We start from the raw sequence: 27,428 nt of genomic DNA on the forward strand, positions 1-27,428 counted from the left end.
TATATAATATGTGTAAATATAAATAAATATTAAAAATGTCCTTACAGCTGCACACAACTATACTGCAGTGCGTCATAAACCCTTTATTAAGTGCTTATATACTGCTTACGAATGCTAAGCTGCTCACATAATGTGACTATATTTCTAACAGAGTAGGTTAATTTGTAACCCACAACACACAGTGTCATGTCAGAGACGTCCTTACATGCACCATAGTCACACAAACATCTCTGTGCTTTATATAATCCCTGTGGCAGTAAATATCACTGCTCACGGTTGCTCATCATTATGTTGGGCTGCTAAAACATTTCAAAGGGACACCTGATGTGATCTCAGATGACAGCTACAGTCAACATTTGCAAGGATGTGGCCCGTCATGTGCCTGGTGTCTAAGTTCAGTTTGTGAGTACAGAGATCATAAATCAACAGTGAGGCCTCTGATCAATACTAAACATGGACATTATAGTTTTATTTTTGATTTTTAGCTTCTCAGATCTATGAGACACACTATTAAACAGCCTCCCCCTCAGCTGAGCTCATGTTGTTTTATTTGCTGTTATTGTGCACTTCTCAGGTCGTTTGTAATGTGCATGTAGTATTTTACCCCTGCTGTGTAATATTTGTATTTTCTTTGATTTTAGTCTTTTGAGCGTGTTTATGTAAAGCACTTTGTAGCTGGAGCTTTGGAAGGTGCTATAATAACTAAATAACTTTACTTGGCACAACATACAAACACAAGTGTAATCACATTTAATCATCATTATACTTAATATGTCTATTTCATTTGGAGGCACTTAGTATGTCAAGGAATAAACCAAAAGGTTATACAATTAAATTTAGTGGAAATGAGGTGCTCTTTGAGTGAGCTCTCTACGCATCTGAGCAGCAGCAGGGATTCTGCTGGAAGAACTTATCTGGGAGAACTAATCTCATCCTAAAGACATACATAATATTATGTCTGAGCACATACATTAAGGAGGAGGTGGTAGACGGGACACAGCTGCAGCAAGAATGGCGAGGTATCAGCAGCATAATAGTGAGAAGTGTTAGAAAGGCTGCTAGCTACATCTGTATAAATATAATTGGATGTTACTAGTCATCTGGTTGTGAATGAGCTGATGGTTCACTTTAAATTATTTGTAATAATAAACAGCAGTAATTCAAAATGAGCAATCAATAGTATTGTTCATACTCTAATGGAATGGTTGTCTATGCTTGGCACAACCACATAAAGTTAACATAGCTCTATTAAAGGATGCCTATATTGACAACTCCACAGCTGTCTAATTAACATGTTGTAGATGTGTATTTCAACCATAAAGAGATTGAAAACTGGACACCATAAAGTTGTATCAAAAATGATTTGTCACTTTGTGGTTAGCACTGATTCGTGTATTTCCGTTTTCCTTTGCAGGACACTGAGATCCTCAACACGGCCGTCCTCACGGGTAGAACAGTCGCCGTGCCAGTAAAGGTCGTCACCGTAGGAACAGACGGAGCAGTGTCTGACGTAACAGAGTCAGTGGAGTGCAAGTCGACAGATGAACAGGTCATCAAGGTTAGTGGGCATGTGTTTTACCTTGTTCCAATTTGCCTTTATTTTTGTCTTCTTCGTGGTCAGCTTTCGATTGGTACATGATCGGAGAGCAGAATGAACAATAGGTAGCCATGGTGTAGAGGTGGTTTGTGCTCCTTACTCTAGGAAGCAGGTGCTGTATTTCCAACAAAACAGGAGCCGGTTTGTTTTGTTTGTTTTTTTTGTTAAATAGTATGCCAGAGAGCTTCTCCTCAGTTCACAGATCAATACCCCAGAAATTCTTTAAGAAAAAAACAGAAAGAAAGCGAAATACAAGTGAATAAGAGGAACAGAATTTTATTCGTACATAATACCATAATTCTTTGTTACCATTGATTTAGCAAACCAGTTGACAGCAAATTCCTTTCTTTGACTAAAAAAAAACCCCCAAACCCTGTGCTGAAGAGGAAATCTTACAGGTGAAGAGATTCTGATCTAAATTAAGTGTGACTTTATTGTGAGGAGTGAAAGACTGAAAATATGAGCAGTATTTCTGGAGAGCGGGAGCAGAACATAAAAAAGTTTGAACAGTTAAAGTCTTTTTTTTTTAAAGACACTCTACTAGTCTGTGCATGTTTTTGATTATCTCGTAGCCTGACATCTACTCTTCTTCATCTGATTTGGAGGAGCCAAAATTCAAAAAGACTTTGATTCATATTAGACAAAACTCTAATTTCTCTCTGCTGGTTTTACTTGCCTCCAGATAATGTTAAAATAATGTTATTGCAGTATATATATATAGTATGTTATGAAAAGCATAGTATATTAAAGGTTCTTTGGCTTGTCCCCATAGGAGAACTCTTTGTGGTTCTTGGTGGACCCTTTTATAAAAGTTCAACCGTGAACTCTTTCAGAAGGTTATACCATGGACCATCTGTGAAAGGTTCCACATGCAACATCGCACAATACCTGGCTACCATACTAACTCCCTTAATAAGTAACATGGAACACCACAGGAAGAACTCCAAGGACTTCATTGACAAAATCCAGGGTCTCTCACTGGAAACAGAAGAGACTATGGTGTCATATGATTCTACATCATTGTTTACATGTGTGCCAAGAGCACTGGCGGTCGTGATGAGAGATTGTGAGGCAGAGACTGGGCCATGACCATACTTAAAGTGACAGAACACAACATCATCTGGAACAGGTGTGCTCATTGCTAGAACTGTGTTTGAACACCACATATTTAAGCACAAGGATGTATTCTACTGCCAGAAACTTAGCTGTGCTAGGGGATCACCTGTCTCCCCTATTGTGGCTAACATATTTTTGAAGAAGTGTGGAGGGAAGCACTTACAAGGGGGATGCCCCAAGCCAACGGTTCAGGTATGTGGATGACACCTGAGTGAAAATCGAGAGAGCCAGGAATTAGGCTCTTTTACAGATCACATTAACCCAGTGAATAAAAACATCAAGTCCACTAGAGAGGAGATAAGTGGGAACCAACTACCATTTATGAATTGTGCTGTAAAGATGGGGGCAGAGGAAAAGCTTCAAGTGAAGGTATACCGGAAGTCCAACCATACTGACCAACATCTCACATTTGACTCTCATCATCCACTGGAGCAGAAACTAGGAGTGATCCGTAACATACAACATCAGGCTGAGACTGTAGCCACATGCTCTGAGGCGTGCGTTAAGTAACGTACATAGCTTTCCAGAGTGGGCATTCATCAAAATACACACAAAACACAAGAAGATACATAGACAATCAAGGAAAAGGGGTTGCAGACACTGAAGAAATCCTGTTATAAGCCCAAATGTAGCTGGGGTTTCTGAAAAGAAAAAGGTATTCTCCAAGCACTGCATCCCTGTGTATTTAAAATCTGAGAATAACTAAGACAGCATTTGGTCCATGCAAAGGACCAGATTGCTAAATGTCTAAAGGGTGATGTTGTACATGCAGTCAATTGAAGCGAGGAGTGCAAGGAGCTATATATAGGGAAATCTAAACAGCAGCTGAACTGACGTATGCAAACAATCGCCTCGGGACAGGACTCAGTCATTTCATACATTTACAACAAAAGATACATAGTTTTAATGACCATGAGGTACGTATACTTGACACAGAAGGCAGAATGTTTGGAACAGGGGTCAATGAGGCCATATATGTCAAAGGGGAGCAGCCCTCACTAAAGATAGGAGGGGGTGGGAGAAACCACCTCTCCCTAACTTAGAATGCCGGTCAGCAGGTGAATTCAGGGATGCTACAGAAATGGTGACACAGCAGAAAGGGAAGAGAAGAAGGACAGTAGCATCATGCCAAGGTCCACTTATTACACCAGATCAATCAACAGCAAACAACAAAATCATGCAGGTTCCAATGAGAGCAGTCGGTGTAGGTTCACATAATTGTGACAGTGGAAAAAAAATGAATGAGCCTGTCCTCTAACTCCTATACGAAGAGCCTCAACTGCACTGGCACACAATCAGGGGAAAGTGAGGGAATCCCATAAAGTTTTAATAGGACAATGGAGTCATTGATAATGCATTATACCATCTCATCAGAAAAGGTGTTTGTGTTATCACCCGGACCCTCTTGTTTGACACCTGATAGTTTGTGAGGGCTGTATAGTTTATTTCTGAAAAAAAAAAAAAAAAACGGAAGAAAAAGAAACAAATGTTAGTTGAGGAAGAAGGTCCCGGGCTTGATTTCCTGGGGGCTTTTAACATAGTGTCTGTTCATTACAGGTGTGCATTCAATTACTGGATGACACGAAATGACGGTAAGGATATCAACTATGGTAGAACACAAGTGAAATGAATTGATTAAGGGGATTTTAGATGCATATTCATTTAAAAATAACATTTGAAACATGGGTAAACATTTGAGGGTGAGAATCGTTTAACACAGACACTTTGAACAATCCTTTAAAAATTCCTTTTTCCAAAAAGGGTTCTTTGGAAAAAAATGGCCTTTAATGGAACCTTTAGTCTTACAAAGAACCCTTAAAGAACTCTTTCCTCAAAAAAAGAGTTTTTCAGAAGCAAATGTTTAAGGTAAAAACCTCAGCCCTTCAGTAAAACTCTTTTGAAATCCTTATTTCTAAGTGCATGACTTTCATCATTTCCTACATTAAAAAAGTTGTTGTTTGAAAGCTGACTGTAAGCCCCCATTTGCAACTTCATTACCACTTGCCAATAACATAACTTTGACAAACCATAAAGGTTACAAAATGTTCAGCATGATTGATTACCTATCTAAGCAGGTTTCAAACCTCTACAAGCTGATTTTCATCAGCTCTCTGGAAGCTTGGACATTAATCTAAAACCTTATTGAATGCTTTGGGAAATGTTACACAGGACTTGTTGTTAATGTAAAAAATGCAAAACCACCAGTACAATCCAGTAATGGTGTTAGGTAAAGATTGAGCTTTTTTACTGTGGCAACATTAGATTTAGTATCTGCCCTTCAACATGTCCCCATCCTATTATGCAAAGAGAGAAGCGTGAAAAAAAAATAATGTGATAAAAATGAGAAAAAATAAACTGTTTGTTCTTAATTGTCAGTATGTGTGAGAGAAAAAGTGTGTCTGTGTTATATTGAGGAGCTGATTTGGTGCGCTTCTGTGTACTGTACATGCATATCAGAGAGAAGAGAAGAGGCAGATCTCTCAAAGGGTTTAATTATCCACTGAAGTAGTACCACACATTGTGACGCTGACCTCGGTAGCGCACTCCCCTGCCCACCCAACTAGTTTGGGAACAGTAAGTGGTACCCCTCCTCTCTACACCCTATTTTCAAAGGAAACTCAAAATAAAACACTTTTTGATCAAGAAGCATCTCCTTCTTCCATCACTGGTTCACAAAACCTTTGAGGGTTAAGACCTTCTCATAGCAGGCACCATGGTGACCCTACCCTAAAATTATGCCAAACCTAGAAATGTAGAGACCATGCTAGTTGTTTTCTTCATTTTACCCCACCGCTACAAACAGAAAATTATTATTGGTAATTCACAAAGCATACTATAAGTTTTTATGCTGGTTCTTGAGCTGACACTTTCAGTCAATTAATAGATTAGTTTATCAGCTAATTGTACATGATTAACCTAACTGATTTTTTCTGAGCTTCTTTTGCATCACCTTGCAATGAGTTATTCATTCCCCCCAATCCATAGGAATAGTGAGTGTACTGGGCCAATCCAGTTAATGCTACTCACTACTTAAAGCACCTATTAACATTAGCCAAGAAAGCATTGTTAAGACACCCAGTATTTGAACCCTACGTTGCATCTATCAGATATGACAGGGAATCAACAAGGCAGTCGATGTTAATGGAAACACAAACAGTCAAATTATGGCTAAGATAAGAGCTAAGATATCTCTGTCATTGAACCACTGTCCTTAAACACACAGACAACGCCAATTTTTAGTCACAGCCAATATGAAAGACCCTCGTTTGTTGAAATGCCATTGTGGTAGAGTAGTGGTGCAAGGACCTGCACACACCTGTGTCCTCTGCTGATCCGTGCCAGTGAGCTTGGTTAAAGCAGTCTGTCAATTTTTTCCCCTTTCGATGTCAGTCGCCTACTCTACCTGTTATCATAAGGCATACAGTACTCTACAAGTGGGCCCTTGCTGCTTCTGATTGACTTCCAATCATATCCATGCTTTCTGACTGGGAAAAACAAATATTGTTCAAGGAATGTGCTTATGTTTAACAGATCTGAAAGCTACCTTGAAATGTAGGGATTTCAACATATCCTCCCCCAGGTCTTTATTTCTAAAAGGCAGTGAAATAAAAATTTTGACAAAAAGTAATATGGAGCTCACAAACAGAATCAAAATAAGCAACTGTTTTGATCTTCTGCCTTAACAAGAGTAGTACTAGATGTTTCTCTTTTTATCACAATTATGTAGAGCCCTAAGGTGGACCCAATAAACCCCTGAACCTCACACTAGGATATACTTTATAGTTTTAGTGAGTCTTTATAGTTTAGAATGATGGAACTTGCAAATGCCTGCTGCTCCAAGCCAGAATCATCTCATGCCCAGTGCCTGAATTTCATTTAAGGCAATATATTTTTTAGTGAATTTGAGAAATCTTAACATCCTTTAGAAAGTTACCACAGCAGAAATGACCTATTAAAGTACAACATAAGCGTATGAAGAATTGGATTCTGTGCTGTCCTTATCTGTGTTTGTGCACGTCACTCTGGATAAATTTTAAGCCTGCATGGCACAATGGATGGTTTCCTTGGAGAAGTGACATTGATTCGTGCGTGGTTTCATGACACATTAATGGTGATAACAGGAACTAGACAGATCAGTATAGTGCATAAATTTTCATGCAGCGCAGAATATGTCACTTTACAGAGATCTCAATTAAAATATTATGGTCACATCATCTTTGATAAGTTGCATGAGGCAAGATAAAGATGGACGTGAAATGTAGAAATGTAGTGGAATAAAACTAGAGATTGACATGTAGAGATGGGTTGACATAAACTGATTTCAGCATTGGGGTGAGAGAGACAGGCAGAAAATGAACACAGCAAAAAAATGGAGGTAAGGCTTAAGAGTCTCAATGAGGAGTGAGGTGGATTCTTTCAGCTCACTCTCTGGATGGCTGCCTTTAAAAACCTTGCAAACTCGTGCATGTTGTGCATGTGTGTGTGTGTGTTTGTGATTTTTCTATGTGCACAACCCTCCCAAATACACTCATTTACGTACAGTATGTAATCCATAAACATCATCTTGCATTAACTGCTCAGCACAAACAAGGGTAAGCGGCTCTCTCAGCAATCTAGTATTTTAATGTTTCTCTCCTCTCCAACGCCTTTCATCCATTTTCTAAGACAAGTTGCATGTACGGCTTCAACTGACAATTATTGTCAATGTCTGTTACTCTGACAATTATTTTTATAATTACTTAATTATTCATTTAGGCTAAAAAACAACCATAATACTTTCTTAGAGCTTTAGGTGATGCCTTTAAATGTCTTGTTTTGTCCAACCAACAGTCCCCAACCCAATATATTTAATTTCTAAAGGTATAAAATAGAGAAGCAGCAAATCCTTGCATTTTGAGAAGCAGAAAAACATGTTTATCATTTTGATTATCAAAGTTATTTATCTAATTTGTTGATGATTAATTATCAACCAACTAATCAATTCATTAAATAGTCTCAGCCCTAGTTGCATGGAACATTTTCATTTTCATAGTCACAGCTTTTAATCAAACAAACCTTAGCTTCATAAGATTCATCATCATTTAACCTGCACTTTAAGCGATGACTGCCGATCCTATCAAATTATGCTACATGATTTTGATATTGATGCTACACACTTGAAACCTTTCACAGATGGCTCCATTACCAACCTTAATTTGACTTATGAAAGTGGATCATCTGAACAAAAATCCAGGTGAAATCTTTAAACTTCTCCCCGCTAAGAATCGTGCTGTCTGAAGCACAACCTGTTCTCATTATGGGAAGGCTGAACATGGAGGAGGTACAGTAATACTGTGGTAGAATGAGGATGAGAGCGAAAGTGTGGGAGAGAACGAGGAATCAAAAGGGAGGAGGAAGAGAGAACTGACAGATACCAAACTGTCAGTTTTGTTGCTCAGAGATAGGGGCTGGTCTGACATCATTTGAGAGTAAAGCTGCCAAGTTACATGCAAAGACATGGAGACAGATGACAGTCTTCTTGTGAATGGTCTGTTATAAGGAAGCAACTGTCAGTACTGAGGCCTTCTGAAATTACTAGTTGTGCCAATCAAGCTTATGATGGTATTTGAGATTGAAATGAATTAAAATGCGAGTTATTACAAACAAAATTTCACAACAGATTGTTAAAAAGATTTGGTCCTTAAAGGGAAAAATGCTTTATGAGGAGTGGTGCTTTGAATATAATGACAGACACTTCTGATGTTCTTGCTATACAATTTCTCTATGTTGGAATCGCATCTGAGAAATCTGACTTGAGTTGTACTTTTTCCAGCCAATCATAAGTCGGTTTGAGCGAGTGTTTTGTTCGCTGGTTGGATGAAGCAGGTTGTGTCTTTCCTCAGCTCCATCTGTTAAGTTGGACCAAAGTCACATTACTTGCACACATACAGCATTATCCTGCACACACAGGCATGAAAGATGCATCTGCAAACATTCAAAGACACACAGAGAAGAAGCTGATCAGACCTGACACTTTCAGTGAAGCAATGCCAAAACTCTCCACCCTCCAGCATGTCAGAAGAGGCTGTTGACAGCAAAACTACAACTGGACAAAAAAAGCAGGAGATAATCTCCCCAGAGTGGTACAAATGACAAAATTTAACCACTACATTATTATACATTTTAGAAAAACTACATTTAAATGAGCTCTTCAAAAGTTCCTCTCCTAGAATAGATTAAACCCCTAAATCTCTCTTCATCAAAATTACATATGTAGAAGTTTTTTCCATAAAAAAAAAATGTCATTCCTTAAAAAGGCTAAGATGTAACTCTACACCTCTACCTTTATTTAGTATGTACAAATCTATGAATAAGTAAATAGTCTCCACCTCTATCTCCACCCAGCCCTCCGGCACTCGCCTGGAGCTCCGGCGTACCTGCCATCGACTCTGCTCATCAAACGCACAAACCTGAGCTTGTTTTCTGTTTTGGTAGCTACTGTACGCTACGCGGTGGCAAATGGTAACATATAAGTAATTCAGTCAGACATGTTCAAACTGGAAACCAATTACAGAGGAAGCTCACGTTTTTTCCTTTTGCAACAGCAGCACAATATGTCTCTGCCATTGCTTTGAAAATAGTGAAACTTGGCATGCAAAATACCACAAAACTACACCTGGGTTCTGCTCTGTTACCTTTTGCTTCACTCTAGCCCCACCCAGCAAGCTGACAGGATAGGTTTCTGAATCTGTGTTTGTGAGACTGTGATATACACTCATGATATGTCTTGTAGACAGAAACACCATATGGACATGACGACAAGGTTAAGAACTTGAATTTAATCTTATTTTTTTTATCATTTCTCCCTTTTTTCTCCAGGTGTCAGAGCGCTGTGACTATGTGTACGTCAATGGGAAGGAGACCAGAGGAAAGAGCAGGGTGATGCTCAACTTCACCTACAGTTTTCTCAGCGCCCAGCTCGAGATGAGTGTATGGATGCCCCGTCTGCCCTTGCTCATCGATGTGGCCGACCCTGAGCTGAGCCAGATAAAGGGCTGGAGGGTTCCTGTTAGTACGGGCAACAGGAGGTAAGGCCTGATTGTCTATTGCATCTGCGCCGTTGTATATTGTACCGGGCACTGTACTTGAATGTACACCGATTTAGAATTGAACATTGCATCAGCAGCAGCTTTACAGCAGCTATTTCCAGCATAACAAGTCAGTCCTTCCTTAACACTGAACTCTTGAATGAGCCAAACCATTGGTCTATACGCAAAATAGATTTTTGGCTTCATTCATGTATCACAGCACAAGTTGGCCATTTTAAAATAGTCCCAGGACATGTCAGAATTTATTTATCTAGGTCATTAACCTGAGTAGTTTTTAACAATCCCTGCATGAGAATCCAAATAACATTCCTCACTAGGTAAAATAAATGAAGGCTACAATAAATTGGCTTGCTGGTGTTGCTGCAGACATGAGGCATAAAATGCAGGTGCAGCTGCAGAGGTGGTATAATGAGTGTCTAATAATTCAATCCCAAAAGGTACTTATGCTGAATAAGACATGAGTAATAATTTCGAGCATTAGAGAGCATGGACAAAATTCCTGAGGCTGAAAAGGGACACAGTGCACAATGATCTGTGCGACGCATAGTGAGTTGTACATGGCAGTTTAAAGACAAAATATTTAAATTTGAGATTTTTCTTCAAATGATTAAAAAGAAATAACCCTATTTAAATTAAAACAATTGATCCTTGAAGCACACTGACTAATTTACATTTAATAATAGCTATTATAATAACTTTTTTAGTGTTACAGAGAGTAACTATGGTGAAGACATGAAGGACAGACATTCATCTGTTTGTAATGGGGAAAAAAGGAATGAAAATGTTTCAAGTGCCCCAGCGTTTAGGACCTTCATCAGAGTCAGGATATTACAATTTATGCTATGTAAGGAAATCAATATGATGTAGCAGTTGACATTTACATTCCCTTTTTTATCAGTGATTTAATCAAACAAATAATTAGTGATAGCATCAAGCCATAATTTGACCTGGATATATTAGAAATGGCAAAATTGGTGGCATTTAATTTTTAGGTCGTGTAGATTGGTCTCAAGTCTTAATTAGCACCAATAGTGAATGTTTTAAACAAAACAAATGTAACAATGTTTATACGCATGAAACATCGGGAAAGAAAACATCTTGTTTAAGTACATTCCTGCCACAATGTGACTGCAGTGTCATTTCCCACTGGCCTACACCCCACAGGGTGGCACTCTAACACAAATACCCCCTGCTCTCCACACCCGACCACATCAGTCATGTCTGTCAAGTGCATCACTGCATGAAGAATGCATGATATGTGCATATTCGGAAGAAAGAGAGCGAAACCAAGAAAATAAAATGTTTTTTTGCCGTAGGTCTATCAATATGTGCGCTCATTCACATACACATAAGCGGCATAAGCCAGCTCATTACACTCCAGCACCTTGGCTGACCTGTCACTCACTGCTACAAACATGACCTGACCTCATGTTTCTGTTGCCAGCCACAAATGTCACCTTGGTTTATATTGCCGTCCCTTCACTGATGTGGAATAAGGGAAGGGGAGGGGATGCTGAAGGGAGGTTAGGATCTAAGCCAAGCCACCGGGCCACAGCATGTTAACCTGTCAGCCCGTTTTTCTGCCTGACCGGCCATGCCTCATTAAACCTAATGGAAACTGTCACTGTCACTCCCCCCGCCACCTGACTGTTAGAGAGAGAGATGCAGGCAGAGCTCGAAGAGTAAGAGAATAAAGGTGAGTGGGGGGGGGGAGAAAGAGCAAGTTGAAAAATAGATTATAGGAAAGTCGAGTCTGAAACTGATGTGAGAAATATCGAGTGAGAGCTGAGAATGCAGCGTGAGAGATGACGATGACAATGTACAGGATAACAAAATAGCCGTATATCCACTGATAGAGAGTGATGGAAGATGCAGAGCGGATGGATGAGAGTGAAGTGCACACATAATAGCCAGAGCAATGTTCCTCTTCATCATCAACGTTGTTGACTCTTTGGAGCAGATCAGTCTCACAAGGCCACATTTTACCCGTCACTGCAGCTCCCACGGCTCAGCCCGGAGAACAAACAATACAATATGTTGTTGTTTAATATGATGTATTACAGTAGCAAAAGAAGCAGTTTGTGTCTACAAGCAGTTCCAATGTATTTTGTGATAGAGCTGGGACTTTTGAGGAGGTACAGTAAACTCTAGTTAATCATGAAGTGAGTTAAACTGCTTCGAAAATATAATACAGTAGAGCAGAATAGCATAAAATGCAGCCAATTAATCATCATCATGTGTTGGAAAGTTGTCTTTCAGAAATATATCGACTGTTTTTAACATTAAGTACAGTAACACGTCTATCAAATATCTAGGTGTAATATAAATTTTGCCTTGTAATGGCTGTGACACTATATTTTATCTTCTTAAATTGTGGTACACTATTTGTAATGTTTCCCATTAAAGGGTAATTTTCTCCTTCCTTTCTTTCCTACCTTCTCTAGTCCAATGTGAGCCTGTTAATGTGATAAAAGGCCATATAAACTTGACTTAAACAGGAGGAAAAGAACAGAACAAATGTGTCACAAAATTCGCCTACTGGGTTCGCATTTGCCCCCAAACATATCTTCTGAGATGGCTATATCTGCAAAGTGTTTGCCGTGGGCCAAATAAATGGCAGGCATACAGCAAAATATCAGTTGCCCTTTTAAAGAAAATGAGAGCGCAAGCAAGGCAGCCGTTTGTCTCTGCAAGCTGTTTTTAATGGATTTTTGAAAACACTGGGAGCCTACGACTTTTGGGAGGTCGGGAAAACCTGCAGCACAACAGACAGTAGAGGCTTTCACTGCAGTAAATACATCAGAGGGCTTTAATGGTGATAAGAAAAAATGAATTACATTGATAGGAAAAACTATAATTGTACTGGTGATAACCTTCAAAGTGTCTTTTTCTCCTAAGGACTTCACACACAAAGAGCTTTCAGTTCTTTTTACCCCAGAAACAACCTAAAGTATACTTAGGCTATCTGTCTCTATAGCCTCACTGTCAAAAGTAACTAATCTCTGCTCCATTCCCATTGCTCATCTGATGATTTTTTCCAATTCCTGTAGGTATGAGAGGGTCACCGATGACAAGGATGAAGACGATGCAGCTGACCAGAGGGCGGAGAACAGCTGTGTGGCCCAGTATCAGAGCACCACCCTGCGAGTCCTCACACACTTTGTGGCAGATACTGGAGAAGTTAGAGGAGCCTCAGAGGAGGACGGACTGGGCCAGCAGAACTTCCTGCTGGGTAGTGACTGGCAGGTGGAGGTGACACAACTGGTCAAGGGTTCTCTGAGGCTGGCGGACTCGAAGGTTGCACAACTGCTGGAGGGCCAAGTCCTAATAGGACTTAGCGCTGGAACCACCAAGCTACAGGTTGTATGTGTGTGTGTGTGTGTGTGTGTGTGTGTGTGTGTGTGTGTGTGTGTGTGTGTGTGTGTGTGTGTGTGTGTGTTTTGGTAACCTGATTAGCAAACTGACACTGTAATTGCATGCGGTTCACTTCGTTTTTCAGTCTGATGTCATGTTCATGTTAGCAGTTTCTGCATATTCCATTCATTGTCACGTCAATGAATGGAATATGCTTTAATTGATACTTTTATAAGTCAGCTTAGTAAAGCTGTAAAGCTGTGTCAGTTCTCATCCATGCTTGCTGGCATTTTTGTGGCAGTTTTTCTGTTGTCAGTCTTCTCACTCACACACAGGACCAATAGAGCTCTAACTGGATCAGTTCTTTCTCCAACCACGGTAACAGCCATCAGCAACCACAGCATAGGAACTATTTGAATTGTTGTACAAATCTGATACAGGTCCAGGACGAGGCTTATATTTTGGGAAAGTCAGAGACAATTCTCACATAAGAAAATCAATAACAATATACTGATTTTGATGCAGGGTGTACTTTTTCTCTGTTCACAACATGGTATTAAATAACAAAGCGGCAAGGAGAAGCTCCCCTAATCAATACTTTCTATATGAGCAATGGATCAAGCGTGCAAGTGACGTGAAAGCGGTGGCTCATATTGAGGAAGCAACAGGGGAAACTCTGCATCTCTGCAAGGTTTTTGGCCTGATAAACCCCCATGTGCCCTGGCCACCCAGCTCCAAACACCAGATAGACAATCATTTAACTAGAATACAAGAATAGCTAGTGAACAAGGTGGAGGATCTAGCGGCTAAGACGTGGATATTGTTCATAGGAGTTGGCGGAGACAGCAACATGTTTAAAAGGAGAGTGAATATTGGATGTGTATTCATCATGTAGCCAGAGACATAACTGAATAAATGCTGAGTTGTCCTGCATCCTCTGAATGCATAAAATAGGAAACTTATTGCGTTAAGAGCATGTTAAGACTCTGTGGTTTTTCTGAGTTCTTCTGCTCCCAGAAAGAGTGAATGGGTGAAGTGTTTAGAGAGACCAGAAGCAAGCTACACATATAGTGAATCTGGAGTAAGCGAGTGATGGAGTTACAAAAATAACTACATTGATTGTAGCACGGCGCAAATACTTCAGCCTTATCATGAGCTGACAGACAAACATGGCTCTGTGGCACATCTAATAAAAGCTTGCACCTCTACAGTCTTGTTCTTTCTCTCCTTCATACACACATACAAACAGTACGAATCCTACAATATTTATATATTGACTGAGACACATGGGGCAACTATGTGTCGTGACATGTGTGCAGCAGCATGCCTGCAGCACGACATGGCCTTCATAATATCTACTGAAGTTGCTACACTGACCTTATAAATACACTTCTGTATAGCTTCACTAGAAGGCACCAGAAAAGAGGAAAGTAATTAAACACAAATGACCAATAATAAAGAAAAAGATCTATGGACACTGTGGCAGGTGCAAACTATAACTGACCACACTATAACTAAACTATGCAGCAGCATCAGCCACAAACACACATAAAGGGAAGGGAGCTGCACGGTTTTTACATACAGTGTAGCTTGCACACACAACGCTACACTGTTAAGCAACACAGTGGTTGTTGATGTCTCTAGCTGTTACGTACTCGTTTGTCTGAATGTCATTCTCTGAGTCTTGGGCACCGCAAAGTCCTCTACAATATGCTCTTGCTTTAACCACTTTGCATGATTATTTAGTATTACAACCAGTCCTCTCAGCCTGTCTCTCCCACTGTACTCCTTAAAGTTTTCAAACATTTTGAGCTGAGTGAGGTTCTGCAGTCACTGTGACAGAAATCATCAGAAACTGTAAAAAGTCTTCACACATCTCACTGAGAGAAGAAGTTCCTCAGAAGTGTGGCAAATGTAGAAGTCACCACTGGAGGAGCCATTCTGAGCATTTAAGTACTTAGCATTTAGCCAAACCCAGCATGCAGCTGTCAGTCACACAACATATTGGTTTGATTTTGATCACCTAACATGTTCACAGAGTGATGCATGCATAAATAAGTGACTGATTAAGGTTGATGGAACCTTTTTTAAACAAGCTGAGGTACTATAATGACTGACAGAATGACTAGAATTATGTTCAAAACAGTGTTTTAAATCACATTTATTATTATTATTATAATTATTATAATATACTATTATTATTATTTTCCTGTCCCATCCCAGTCACGTGATGAAAACTGAAATTGATTCCCAGGAATCCGTCATGAAAATGTCAGCCTCAGCAACTATAGAGAACTGTGTAAAACACAAGTACAATCTGTTTAAAAAAATGTTTAAACTCAGTAAATACCTCACTGTACCAAGGGCAATGGGGCAAGCAGAGCAACCTCGTGGGGGGTTTTGAATTGCACATTAAATCAATCAAATCAATATGTATTCATGATTCTGTAGTTAAAATGATCTAGTTAATTAATTCAGTACCAGCTAAGAAGTGTCCTACTTTAAATCTCTTTGGAAAGCATGGCTGGCACACAACCACATCCAACAAAGATGGAGTGTGTGCAGCAGGTAAAAAAAACCCTCTGCACCGCAGAAGTGATACATCTGATGTAAGTGTCTGATCCCCACATAGTACAACCAGGTCCTTGCTCAGGACAGTACATGTGTCCACTCGCACTGTAAATCAACATCAATCTGGCATTTACAAGATAGCACAAGAGCCGTGAAGAGCTACAGTATGCGAGCGCTGCAGAAGTGATTATGTGGAGATACAGTGCTTTTTCACTGTTAGCCAGGATATGTTTTAAATGGAAAAGTGACTGGAAAGACATGTCAGATCACCGTGTTTTGAGTTTAATGGTGATGTAATAGAAAAATGAGAAGCTGAAAATGTGTACCACTCATGACAATTCATATTACTTAAGTTATCATCTGACAGAATTACTTACTGATCTGTGCAGATGTTATATGGTGGTAAGCGGGGTAAATGGCTCTACACGCCATTCGACAGACTGTATAATGAAAGCCTCAAATGCTGCACTACACTACTATTACACTGGTACACAGGGTTGATCAAATAAAAGAATAATTTTCAATGTAATGCAGTGCATAACATCAACTCTGCAAAAAAAACTACATTTGTAATCCTAAAAATCAATTGTTATAAAGACAGAAAGGTTTTAATTAATGTTAGAAAGGTTTTAATTAAGTTCATTTTTAGGGTGTCTTTCCTTGCTGGCCTCAGATTTCAGAGATGGTTACAGCATATGGACAATACACTTAATGAATTGAATAAAGGCATATGTGCAGTACATATGAGCGGGACATGTGTAAAAAACCTTTCTTACTCTCTCTCCTACATGCACTCACACACTCCATCACTTCATTGATTTTAAACACAATCAATCAAGTGGACTCAGGCGTATTGACAGTTGTGTTAAGGAGACTGTGGCATGTCTAATTCAGATCAATTTTAGGTCCAACTTCAATCACAAGTGCTTTCCAGTTGTTGACACTGAAATGAAAGTTTAATCACCGCAGTTACAAAGAAGGCTTTATAAAAATACATGGGACTTTAACCCATAAGAGACATGGAAATGAAGGAATTATTTCAGATAATATTTTGGTTCCAGTTTCCATTCCTACTTGATCTAGATCTCAGTGAATTATAATTACTAGTAGCCTATAGGTGAGCATATCTGTTCCTTGAAATATAAAGTACATAATTAAACATAAAGGTTAATTGTACCGCTGAATGCAGACATGATTGATAGTTAATGCTTCTACTAATTAATCAACATTTTGTACCCAAAAGCGTTAGTGATGTTTTCTGTCTGGTCTTTGGTCTGCTCCTCTGGTGGACTGTGAAAAGGTTAAATCATTCTGAATAAAAACATGCTCTTGATTTAGGACAAAGCTTTTGGGCTTAATCCAGAGAAATCATGTAAACACTTAGTGAGATAGATGGCCAAAGCAAAGCATGAAATCAGTTCAGTGAACCACTAGGGTTATGTATTTGGGCGGCTTTCCTAATTTTCCTAAAAACAGCACGACCCATTTCAATATCACAATTTCCTCTTAAGGTTAACATATGTGCTGGGAGTCTTTCAGGATCTAATTACGTTGATCAGGAAATCACAGACGATGTCTAAAAATTTGGGCTGCAAGAACTCAGCAATTAAGTCAATTATAATGACTATAATGACACAATTGCAGTTTCTGATTAAAAACAGACGTAATGGACAGAAACAACCGCTGTCTATTATTTGTCTCTGTTTTAGTGATGGATCAATATAGCTACAACCTTGATAAAGCTATTTTAAAGCTAACACTTGATAAAGTTAATGTGCCTCATAAAACTCGATCCATTAGGAAACAAACAGAGGGAAGACATTTCTGTCCCTTACGTTTGTTTTTTAAATTAATGTCTAATTCTGCATTTGTCTGTCAAAACAGACACAAATTTGCCAGAGAAGGCAGATTTAGCTAACACTGATGTTACTGTTAATAATAATATGTGTAAGAACAAATATGGAAAGAACAAAGAAAGTTTGTTTTTCCAAAATGTATTTGTATTTGGAGGCTCATTAAGAGAAATTCTCAAAGGTAGTATATGACCAAGCTGCTTTTTTATATCACAGATTTACATTTCTGTCCCACCTTCCCAGCAGCCAGAGGTTTTCAGTCATTTAGGTCCATTCTAGATAATAAACTACTGTGAATATGCCATTTTATCTTTTTCTGTGTTACCTTACAGTTGAGTGGTATTGCAAGTGCAGACTGATGTCAACGATATACTGCTAAACTATTCTGAGTTCATGTGCTCCAAAATCTGAGATGTGGGTTGCCTGCCAAACAGCACTGCCGTCAAGAGCTATGCTGTCAGAAAGTCAAACCCAGAGGACACAAAATAAGCAAATATGGACATTGTGAAAAGGATTATGTGAACTTGAGTACTCCTTCATTTAAAAAATGAAAGGAGCCCTGCCTCAATCATCCAAGAAACATAGTGCGAATACATTCTCATGTGCCCCAATTTCTTAAGGCTTTGAATGCATAACGCATTAGGAGTTTTATTTTGATCAAACTGTTCAGAATTACAATGAAGGACTTGGATTTGACAATTAAATGACAGCCAAGGATTTCAAAAGGCCACTGAGGTATTAGAAGATTCCATATTGGCCATAGAATTGGTAATTTCATCATTAATAGACTGGGCTGCAAGTTCAATGGTGCATCAAGAGAAAAGAATGAATCCTTTTAAGCACTGTCTGTCTGACATGTTATGGATAGACTACTGGCATGCATAACACACTTTGCTATTAACCTTTGCTAAAGTGTCAGTATGATGGGACACTGGGCAACACTGGCATGTATGTAATATTGTTGGTTGCACCAAACTAGATCCAGGTGCAAATGGGATTTTGTGGGGTCAGGTAGTGAAAGCCCTCCGAGATTTGGACTGAAATCATACAAGACCACACTCTGACAGCTTTGAATTGCAAGAGGGAAGCCTGGAAGGGACCTCTAATTGCTCTCTGGGGGTGGAATGAAGCAACCTGTAAACTCTGGAACTGGTGTGAGGAAGGGACTTGATGTGTCTGGTGGAGGATTCTCCCAGCTATGGATTTAGGCCAAAGGCCGGGCCTGCAATCTCTCTAATGGGCTGGAGGAGAGACACGACATCTCTGAAAACTGAACAAAGGACTCTGATAAAGGGAAGGAGAAGGGATCTAACGACTTCCACAGAATCATGGAACAGAGCTTTGACATCTCTGAAAGGAGAGCAGCAGAAAGTCTGGACATTTGTTAGTAAGTAGTCAGGGTTAGGTTGAGAGGGTTGCTGATCAATTTGAGGGATGCAAAAATGTTCCTGACATCTTGTGGGGAGTTGTGTAGGGGGTTTATAGATGCACATTCTGGCATCTGTAGAGGAGGAATATACAGTACATTCTTTTCATGGCTGGAAGCCGGGCAGCTTTTTCTGCTAAGAGAAAATGATATATTTCAGTAACCTAACTTCCTAGTCAGCAAAGCATGTGGCATCTTTTGAATTCAGCCTGATTTGATTCGAATATAAAGCAAACAGATGAGTTACTCAGCTACAATGGTATGAATTTATACCAAAGGTGGAGCAAAGCAAGTATGATGATGATGCTGGTTTCAGAATACCCTGGCTACCAGAAATGCAACTGACAGCTTTATACATATGAAGCCAGACTCTAATATAATTCAATGTAAACATAAAGCATTTCAGTAGCACATAGTTTTCCAGTATAAGATTATGTGTCATTGCTTATTTGGCTTTCCTTTTATCTGTTAAGAAAAATAACAGATTCAGACCTGGAAAACTGTTTGTGGAAATATTCACCACCATTCTGCCACTTTTACCTTTGCCCTCATCTCAAAGATAAGGTTATTTTATTTCCTTTTTTTCTTTTTGAGACTAGACCGATTTTAGCTGTGTTAAACATTCAAGGATATCAGTGTCACTGTGTGGGAAGCAAACGGGAAAATGAAATGAGGTAAACTGAAAGGGAAGAAAACAGGGAAAAGGGTCTGTACAAATGAGCCAGTGATCAGTGTTGACAGTTCATTATGGCTGGTAAATGCGGCCATGCGGGGGTGGCTGAAGGAGAGACTGGAGCCCTAATTGGAGCGGATGGGAGGGATTCTCATCTCATAACAATATCACAACTATTTACATGCCTACATCTCTGGCAACTCAGAAATAAAGAATGTATGAGAAGTGTGTTTAGGAGCGTTATTATGTTAGTGTGTATTTGTTTATATAATCGCAATGTTTCTTTATCTTAAGTATGCGGTCTCCATTACTCAATAACATGAAATACAGAACAAGTGTAATTTCTTTTCCATTTCAATATCTTGTTATTGACCCGGTATACAAACCAGTGTCGGGAGGCTGTCCTCCCAAGAAAAATACCTGCACCTGTTGTTCCAGCAAATGCCCCAAAACAACATATACATTCAAGTGGCAAAGCCTGGTTTCTTTTAACCATGGCCACAATCATTCCTTAACCATAACCAAGTGGGCATGATTTTAACCATGACAGTGATGGACTCTAAACCCTTAAGTAGACACTATATCCCAAACCATGATCTTCTTGTGCCTAAAAATAAACAAACCTTGACCAAAGCAATGTCAGATAATAATAATTCATTTTTCCAACTGTGATTTCTAACAGTTTTGGAGGGCAGACAAATTATGTCATCCAGTCGAAAGAGGCATCAGATATAAAAAGGCTTTTATGTGTCATTCTGAAGGGCAGTTAGAAAACAACATATTTTTTCATTCAATTTGGGGGACTTCTGTCAGGTTTGGGCTGATATTTGACATAACGCAGTGTATTCTGAGAATACATATTTTTGTGCTTTCTTTATAAGACAGTTTTATAGTTCTGAACAACAAGGTGACATTCCATCAAAGTTGTAGGCAGATATGTGTCTAAATATCTGCTTTGATACCAGTTTATTTCTGCTTTGAGCACAGCTGGAACCCAGAGAGCGTGGCCAAATTCAAAGAAGTAACTATCAAGACATTTCGTGACAAAAAGCCCATTTAAAGTGCAGGCTTCAGCTTACAGGGCATCTGTTGACATCATTGTCAACAACAGTGGCCGCAAGCAAATTGGCCCTTCCTCTTCATTCACAGTACCAATGTCATCTCGGATCTTAATGGACTATCATGAGTGGAAGGTGTTTGCGTGTGTTGCAGGTGCTGTCCCCTCTGACATCATCGGTCTTGGCTGAGAGGAGCATCAGGGTTCTGGATGATAAAGTGAGTGTGACAGAGCTGGGAGTGCAGTTGGTATCTGGACTCTCTTTGTCCCTGCAGCTCAGCCCAGGGAGCAACAGAGCCATCGTCGCCACTGCAACCACACAGGAAGTCATTGAATCGCTCGAACAGGTACACATCCAAGACAGCCAAATGTCTAGCACCATTTTAAATCTTGAATCATTTCTTAACCTAATACAAGGGGAAGGAAAGTCTCATCTTTTCTGCATTAGCACTGTGTCATGCTTTGTATTTTGCTTACAAGTCCAGAGCCGGAGCAGTGTCATTATGGAGTCTATGATATGCATTGAAGTTTTTCCTTTATAATTAATTCACTCTTGATATAGTGAAGCCATCTCTTTGATTTGCATATCCAACCACTGAACAGCTCTGTTATTCCTGCAATTATAATTTCAAATGGAAAAAAGGCTACTGTCTCTTCCCTTGGAGAGAACAGAATATTTGGCTTTCAGGAGAATAGTTTCATATCCACTCTATTGTTTCTATGAGCCTTTCCACTGTAATTAAGGCTCATTTTTGCTTCCACCATGTTCCTCTGTTTTATTTTCCAGTCATTTTTATGCATTAGCTGGAAATGTGCAGTTATTTTCAGGGTTGTTTGTTATTTGTATTTGTCTGGTGTTGCACTGATACCAATTTCTGTTCGTATGTGTGCTTTCTTAGGAGTCCCTCATCAGTGCTTGGCTCCAGTTCAGTGATGGATCCATGACTCCTCTAGACAACTACAACCCAGCCCATTTTACCCTGGCAGCAACCTCTTTGGATGAACAGGTGGTGGTGGTGCAGCGCAGTACGGCATGGAAGTGGCCCATTATTGCTGCCAAGGGCGAAGGTCAGGGTCTGCTTGTGCGTGTTGAAATGAGCCCATCAGAGGTGTGCCAGAAGGGAAAACGACGTACTGTCTTAGCCACTGGAATGGCAAACATACAGGTAAGGCTTGGTCAGCCAGGGGAGCAATACAGACAACCAGGAGACAGGCGAACACGCCCTGATCCTCCATATTATGGTGGATCTATCTCTGACATGGAAACTGGGTTAATCAACCGTGGCCCCACTACCATCAGGGGCCACGTACCAGTGAGACCTAATGGGGGCCGTCTATCAGCGGACAGCGGGGCGAGGGTCCCAAGCGAATTTTCTGAATATCCAGACAAGGCAGAGCTCCCTCGTAGCCGCAGCACTGATGAGGACTTGTTACCATCCCGACGAGGTCTGACAGACCTGGAGATTGGAATGTATGCCCTGCTGGGGGTCTTCTGTCTCGCCATCCTGGTTTTTCTCATAAACTGCATCTCTTATGCGTATAAGTACCGTAGCAAGCACCTGTCCCTGGAGGCCCCAGAAGCCATGCCCCATGCCCATGACTGGGTTTGGCTGGGCCAAGAGGAGGGGCTTTGTTTGCAACAGCAGCAGCAGGACGAGCTGGGCGGTACCCTGGAGGAAGGCAGCCAACTATTGAATGGAGGTGTCCAGCGTGGTAATAATGGTGTGGGAGGCTGTAGTTCTAGTGGGAGGGATCACAGGAATGAGTCGCTTAATTCACCCACCACCAAGAGAAAGAGGGTGAAGTTTACCACCTTTTCCAATGTCAAGTCTAGTAATGGATGTCCTGTGCTCAGCCCATTAGCACTAGTGCAGACCAGTGAGATAAAATGGGTATGTCCGGACATCGAGCTTGGGGACTCAAAGGATCTTAGGAACTACATGGAAAAGCTTAATGAGAATGCAATTAAGAACATTGCATAGGGGGTACTGGGTGTTTCCAATGAACTAAAGAGAAACTCACCTGAATGCCTTCAGAATAAGGAGGGAATGAGGGTTGGAGGGAGGGAAGGAAAGAGGAAAAGAAAAAAAGGGTACAGAACACAAACTGGGGATGCTGTTAAACTGTACCTCACCATGACAACAGGATTGAGCATTCAACCTCTGTTCTTTCCATGACAGTTCGTAGAAAGGGTAAAACAACAGACTACAAAGAGACATGATATGCGATGACACAACTGCATAGTTATAAAGGGGAAAATGTGAACTTGATATTGTTGCTTAACTTATATGTATGTTGTTTGTCTTTAACTGAGGTTCAGTTTCCTTTTCTATGCGCCATGTACTTATGTTTTATGTTTTCTTTTTTAAATCATCATGTTTTAATGTCGTATTTGTTGTACTTTTTTGCGCTTTGTTGCTTTTTTTAAGAGTTGCTGTATGCTCTGTACCACATGTCAGCAATTATAGACTCTAGGAGAGAAGAGTTAAAAGCAATTTTGTATTGTATATAAATGCAGAGTTTGATTTGAAGGTATTATATGTAAAGTATCATTTTGTAAAGTGCTGTTTGGTTTTGTTTTGGTTTTGTTTGGTAGTTTAGTTTTTGTTTTGTTTTGTCTCCGGAATCCAGATCCATGCATGATGTTATTAAAGAGGAGGCATGTGTGTCTGATCTGGTCTCTGAAATGAAAGTGTGTAGATAGCTAATACCAATACCGCTGGAGACATGTCAGTTTAATATTAATTCATTAATTCCTCATGGGGCTGAGATTTGGGTTGGTTTCAGTATGTTGATATTGGTTTAAAACATTTTGTTAGCCCGTACATTTTCCCTTTTTCTGTTACTGTTTATGTGACCCCCTTTCACTCAGTTGCATACTTCATATAAAGTAGACCTTTACACTACTTTAAATCCTGATATGGCCTGATCAGAAAGTAAATTAGTTTCAATAGTTTTAATATTCAATAGAAAAACACCATCAAGAGAATCAATAGACAATCACATAAGTAATTTCTACTACTGTATATGACATTTTGGATCCCAGAAAAAGAATCATGACAATGAACAAATTCCCACAAACTGAAGTGAAAGCCCAAAGTCTTACCTCTTCTTTCTTTTATCATGTTAGTATTGGTCCATCATTTTCTATCTCTGTTTTGAAATTGGCTGCTGGACTAATTAAAACTGAAGGTGACTCTTCTCCATCACGCTGCTGTGTGATTCATTTTTCTGGCTGTTGTATTCTTCTCTCAAGTCTGTCTTGTTTTGCTCATCTGACTGGTTTCTGTGAGTACACAGACAGTGGCTTCATCAAATATCAAAATGAAGTGCCTGTTGTTGTTGACAGTCGGTGCAGCTGCCAGCTGAAGCAGGAGAGATAAGTTATCTTGCACCTATCATCCCAGCACTCCAAACCACCAATACATTCACATATTCATCGACTTTCCCTACCCAGTGCATGAGTGTTAGGTAATTGTCTAAAAGATTTTTTTGTTTGTTTGTTTTAAGCATAATATTTCAAACTATTGATGGGTGCTGGTAATAATTTGCTGAGTTGTTGCACCCCACACTGTGATTAGAATTAGACTTAAAAACAAAAAACAAAGCATAAATCATTTAAGTAAAGCTGCATGCAGTAGAGGAAAGTATAAGGTTAAGCACAATAAACATTCTTAGCATCTGCATTAAGCCTCATGTAATAATACCTGTGAGTATCATTTGTGTATCTTAATTAGCTGTTAAAAAGATTCTAGGCTAAGTGCACCAGAGCCCTAAAAAGCTTCTAAACCTCTCAGACCATTTTTTCCCCACACGATCACAGACATGCTCCCCTTTCTGAAAGGGCAACCTAATTAGAGATTACTTAGTTCAGTCTTATTACATGTTAATGTGGCATTTCTATGTAATTTGTCTTGCCCACTTCCTGTACCAATGAATCTACAGTACTCAGATATAATTTGCAACCTAATTACAACAAACTCCAAGGACCTGTGCATTCGAGATACCAGGAAAGCCTTTTTTTTGTAAACATGATATTTAAAAGCCAGAGCTCTGTGATCGTGATGCACATTCTACAAACAGCACTATGTTTTTAGTCAATAAATCAAAGTAGATGTATAAAAGCCTGTGCAACATCCAAATGAATGTTGTGCATCTCTACAAGGTCGTGGTGATGTGATGGTTCAACAATAAATCAAATATTTCAATGTTTTATCTATAATTAAAAACAGAAAAGGTGCCGAGTACTTCTTGCTCTGCTATAGTGCAGAGGCGCTCTCTCTCTCTCTCATTTCTCTTGCTTTCCTCTGCTTTGTTTTCATTTAGCTATTTTTTAACTGCTGCAGGTCTTATGAAGTGTTTCACTGTGCAACCAAAGTCAGAACTTTCACTGGGAGGGCAATTTATCGACTTTCAGCTGCCTTCAGTTCCCAAACAGCAACTTACTGGACCACTGACAGCAGCGCCTTGGACAACCCAATGCCTCTGTGTTTATCCGCATTGATGACGTGCACGGACTGCCATAAATTACAACGGAAGATTTTCAGACTTTAAACCGGGATGCTTCACTGTTTAAGACCTTTGAACTCTATGACACTCTCTCAAGGTTTCCCACCAGTTCAGGAAAATTCAACTTGATTTAAATGGACAGCTAACTCTAAATGGCACCACAACTTTTCTCAAACTCACTAACACAAAAACAGTGAAGTCATCTGCTGTGCCTGAGATTGCTTCCTGTTGGGATAACCTGGATGCAAAACTTATAAGTGGAAGACTGTACTCCTACTGACTTCAATTCAGCTAACTTAAACCCCAGACACCTGGAGGACAGCCAGAGGCGGACATAAACACAGACTACAGTCAGCCCCGACATTCAAACAAAACAAAAAAAGGTCTGAACCATTAATAAATCTCTATGAGACAGCAGTGGACATACATGGTGATAAGAATTGGCAAGGAGGAATTAGTTTGAGCCAATGGAAAAGGCATGAATGAAAATAGAGTGACAGGGCAAAAAACACAGAGACAGTTCAACCTGTAGCCTTTGTTGTAGGAGAAACAGCGATCAGGGATATAAGTGGTACAGAAAATTAAAACATACTGCTTCACACATGCCATGATCTGTGACATAAAGAAAAACTGCCTTAACTGATATCTCAGGACCCCCAAATTAATCAAATTATTCTACATGTGGGGGCCAGTGATGTGAGTGCAGAGAACACATGGCACAGCAAAGCCTTTGTTCTGGATGACTTAAATCTGTTCTGGGGCGCAGGCATCTTGTCAGGGCAGATTGCCTCCATCCAAGCAGCTCTGGAGTACTGATCGACCATTTTTGGTTCAGCGTGCATTACCCATCGGCCAGGCCTAAGACGATGCACCCTGACGCACAGCAGCCTCCAACACAACCTCAGTGTCAGTGTGTTGACAACCAGCTCACATGGCTGCAGCCTTGCCAACAGGAAAAAAAAAAAAACACCACACTCTCTATGTATGTTAAAAAACAGACCATGGATCAGTTTTCCAATTCCACCTCCCTTCACGTTCCCCTCTGCCCTGGCTCACCTCTTCTGGCATTCGCTGACAAAATGGAAGAGCTGGTTAATGCTGGTGTTAAACCCACCTCCTGTGTTCTGCCATGCCTTTGCCTCCACCCCAACCATGCACATTCTGTAGCGCTGACCGTGCGGATAATGAAGATGACGGAGAGAGAAAACAGCTCACTCCTGCCTGTGCTGTTGAGCCTGGTACGGCCTATGAGGTCACCAGTTTGCCTCATCGTTCTCTAACAAATGAGACGAAAGATAAAGTATGTAAGATACGTTTCCCACACTGGGAAAATTCACTGGTCACAAGAGTGGGAATAAAAAAGAGAGATGGAAGAAAGAAAAAATAAACAATAAAAAGATAGAAAAATAGATAAAATCAAGAATAGCGGTATAGGCCTGCATGTGCTTTGGAAAAAGTAAGCTGCCCCATAATGTAGGTTAAATATTAAATGTAATGTGATTTATTCTCAGAGTAAGACCAGGGGAGGAAATAGGCATCTCATCAGCGTTTATTTGACAGAAAACCCAAAGTATATTATATAATTACAATAGTCAGTGTACCACGGGGCATGTCTATAAAGTACATCTACATATGGCAACAACAGACAGACACACATACCGACATAATTTACTTTGGCAGGAAACCCAAAGTTTATTATATAAGTACAATAGTCAGTGTACCACGGGTCATGTCTATCAAGTACATTTACATACAGTAGCAGCAGAAACACATACCGATGCTGCACTAAGCAGAGGCGGTTTTCATGTACCAACAAAACCAGTTGAGCTTGCGTTGCAGTTTGGATTGTGAAGATAAGGTTAAGTCTCCACAAAAAGCAACATAAAAACACAGTTTCCCACATCCAACCTACTATTACTCAGTTTCAAATGAGGCTTAAAGTTCACACGGTTTCTCTTGACTGTCCCTCAATATTAAATACTCTCAACATTGCTCCGGTGCGTGGGTCTGCAATAGATGCACAAGCATTGTAGCAGCAGAATTGGAAAAGCCATGTTATGACATAACGTGACACCAATGACATTGATGAAACCGGTATACTGCCTATCCCTTGTACAGACAAAAGAGAAAATGCCCTGGTAATGCAGGGCCCCTGCCCCACCTCTGCTCACCATCCATGTTCTT

The 27,428-nt window shown here is 39.9% G+C and overlaps 1 protein-coding gene across 1 annotated transcript in view; it reads left to right on the plus strand.

The window, feature by feature from the left end:
• The window catches only part of LOC121622874 (transmembrane protein 132C-like), a 149,239-nt gene extending 125,341 nt beyond the window's left edge, over window positions 1–23,898 (plus strand). The window contains exons 6-10 of the mRNA XM_041959921.1: window positions 1,415–1,558; window positions 9,572–9,780; window positions 12,852–13,161; window positions 20,891–21,082; window positions 21,635–23,898. Of these exons, the coding sequence (XP_041815855.1) occupies window positions 1,415–1,558; window positions 9,572–9,780; window positions 12,852–13,161; window positions 20,891–21,082; window positions 21,635–22,717 (1,938 nt within the window). The 3' untranslated portion in view covers window positions 22,718–23,898. The remainder of the gene's footprint in view (window positions 1–1,414; window positions 1,559–9,571; window positions 9,781–12,851; window positions 13,162–20,890; window positions 21,083–21,634) is intronic.
• The last annotated feature ends 3,530 nt before the right edge of the window (window positions 23,899–27,428 follow it).

The sequence above is a fragment of the Chelmon rostratus genome, chromosome 19, assembly GCF_017976325.1.
Source record: "Chelmon rostratus isolate fCheRos1 chromosome 19, fCheRos1.pri, whole genome shotgun sequence".
Classification (NCBI taxonomy): domain Eukaryota; kingdom Metazoa; phylum Chordata; class Actinopteri; order Chaetodontiformes; family Chaetodontidae; genus Chelmon; species Chelmon rostratus.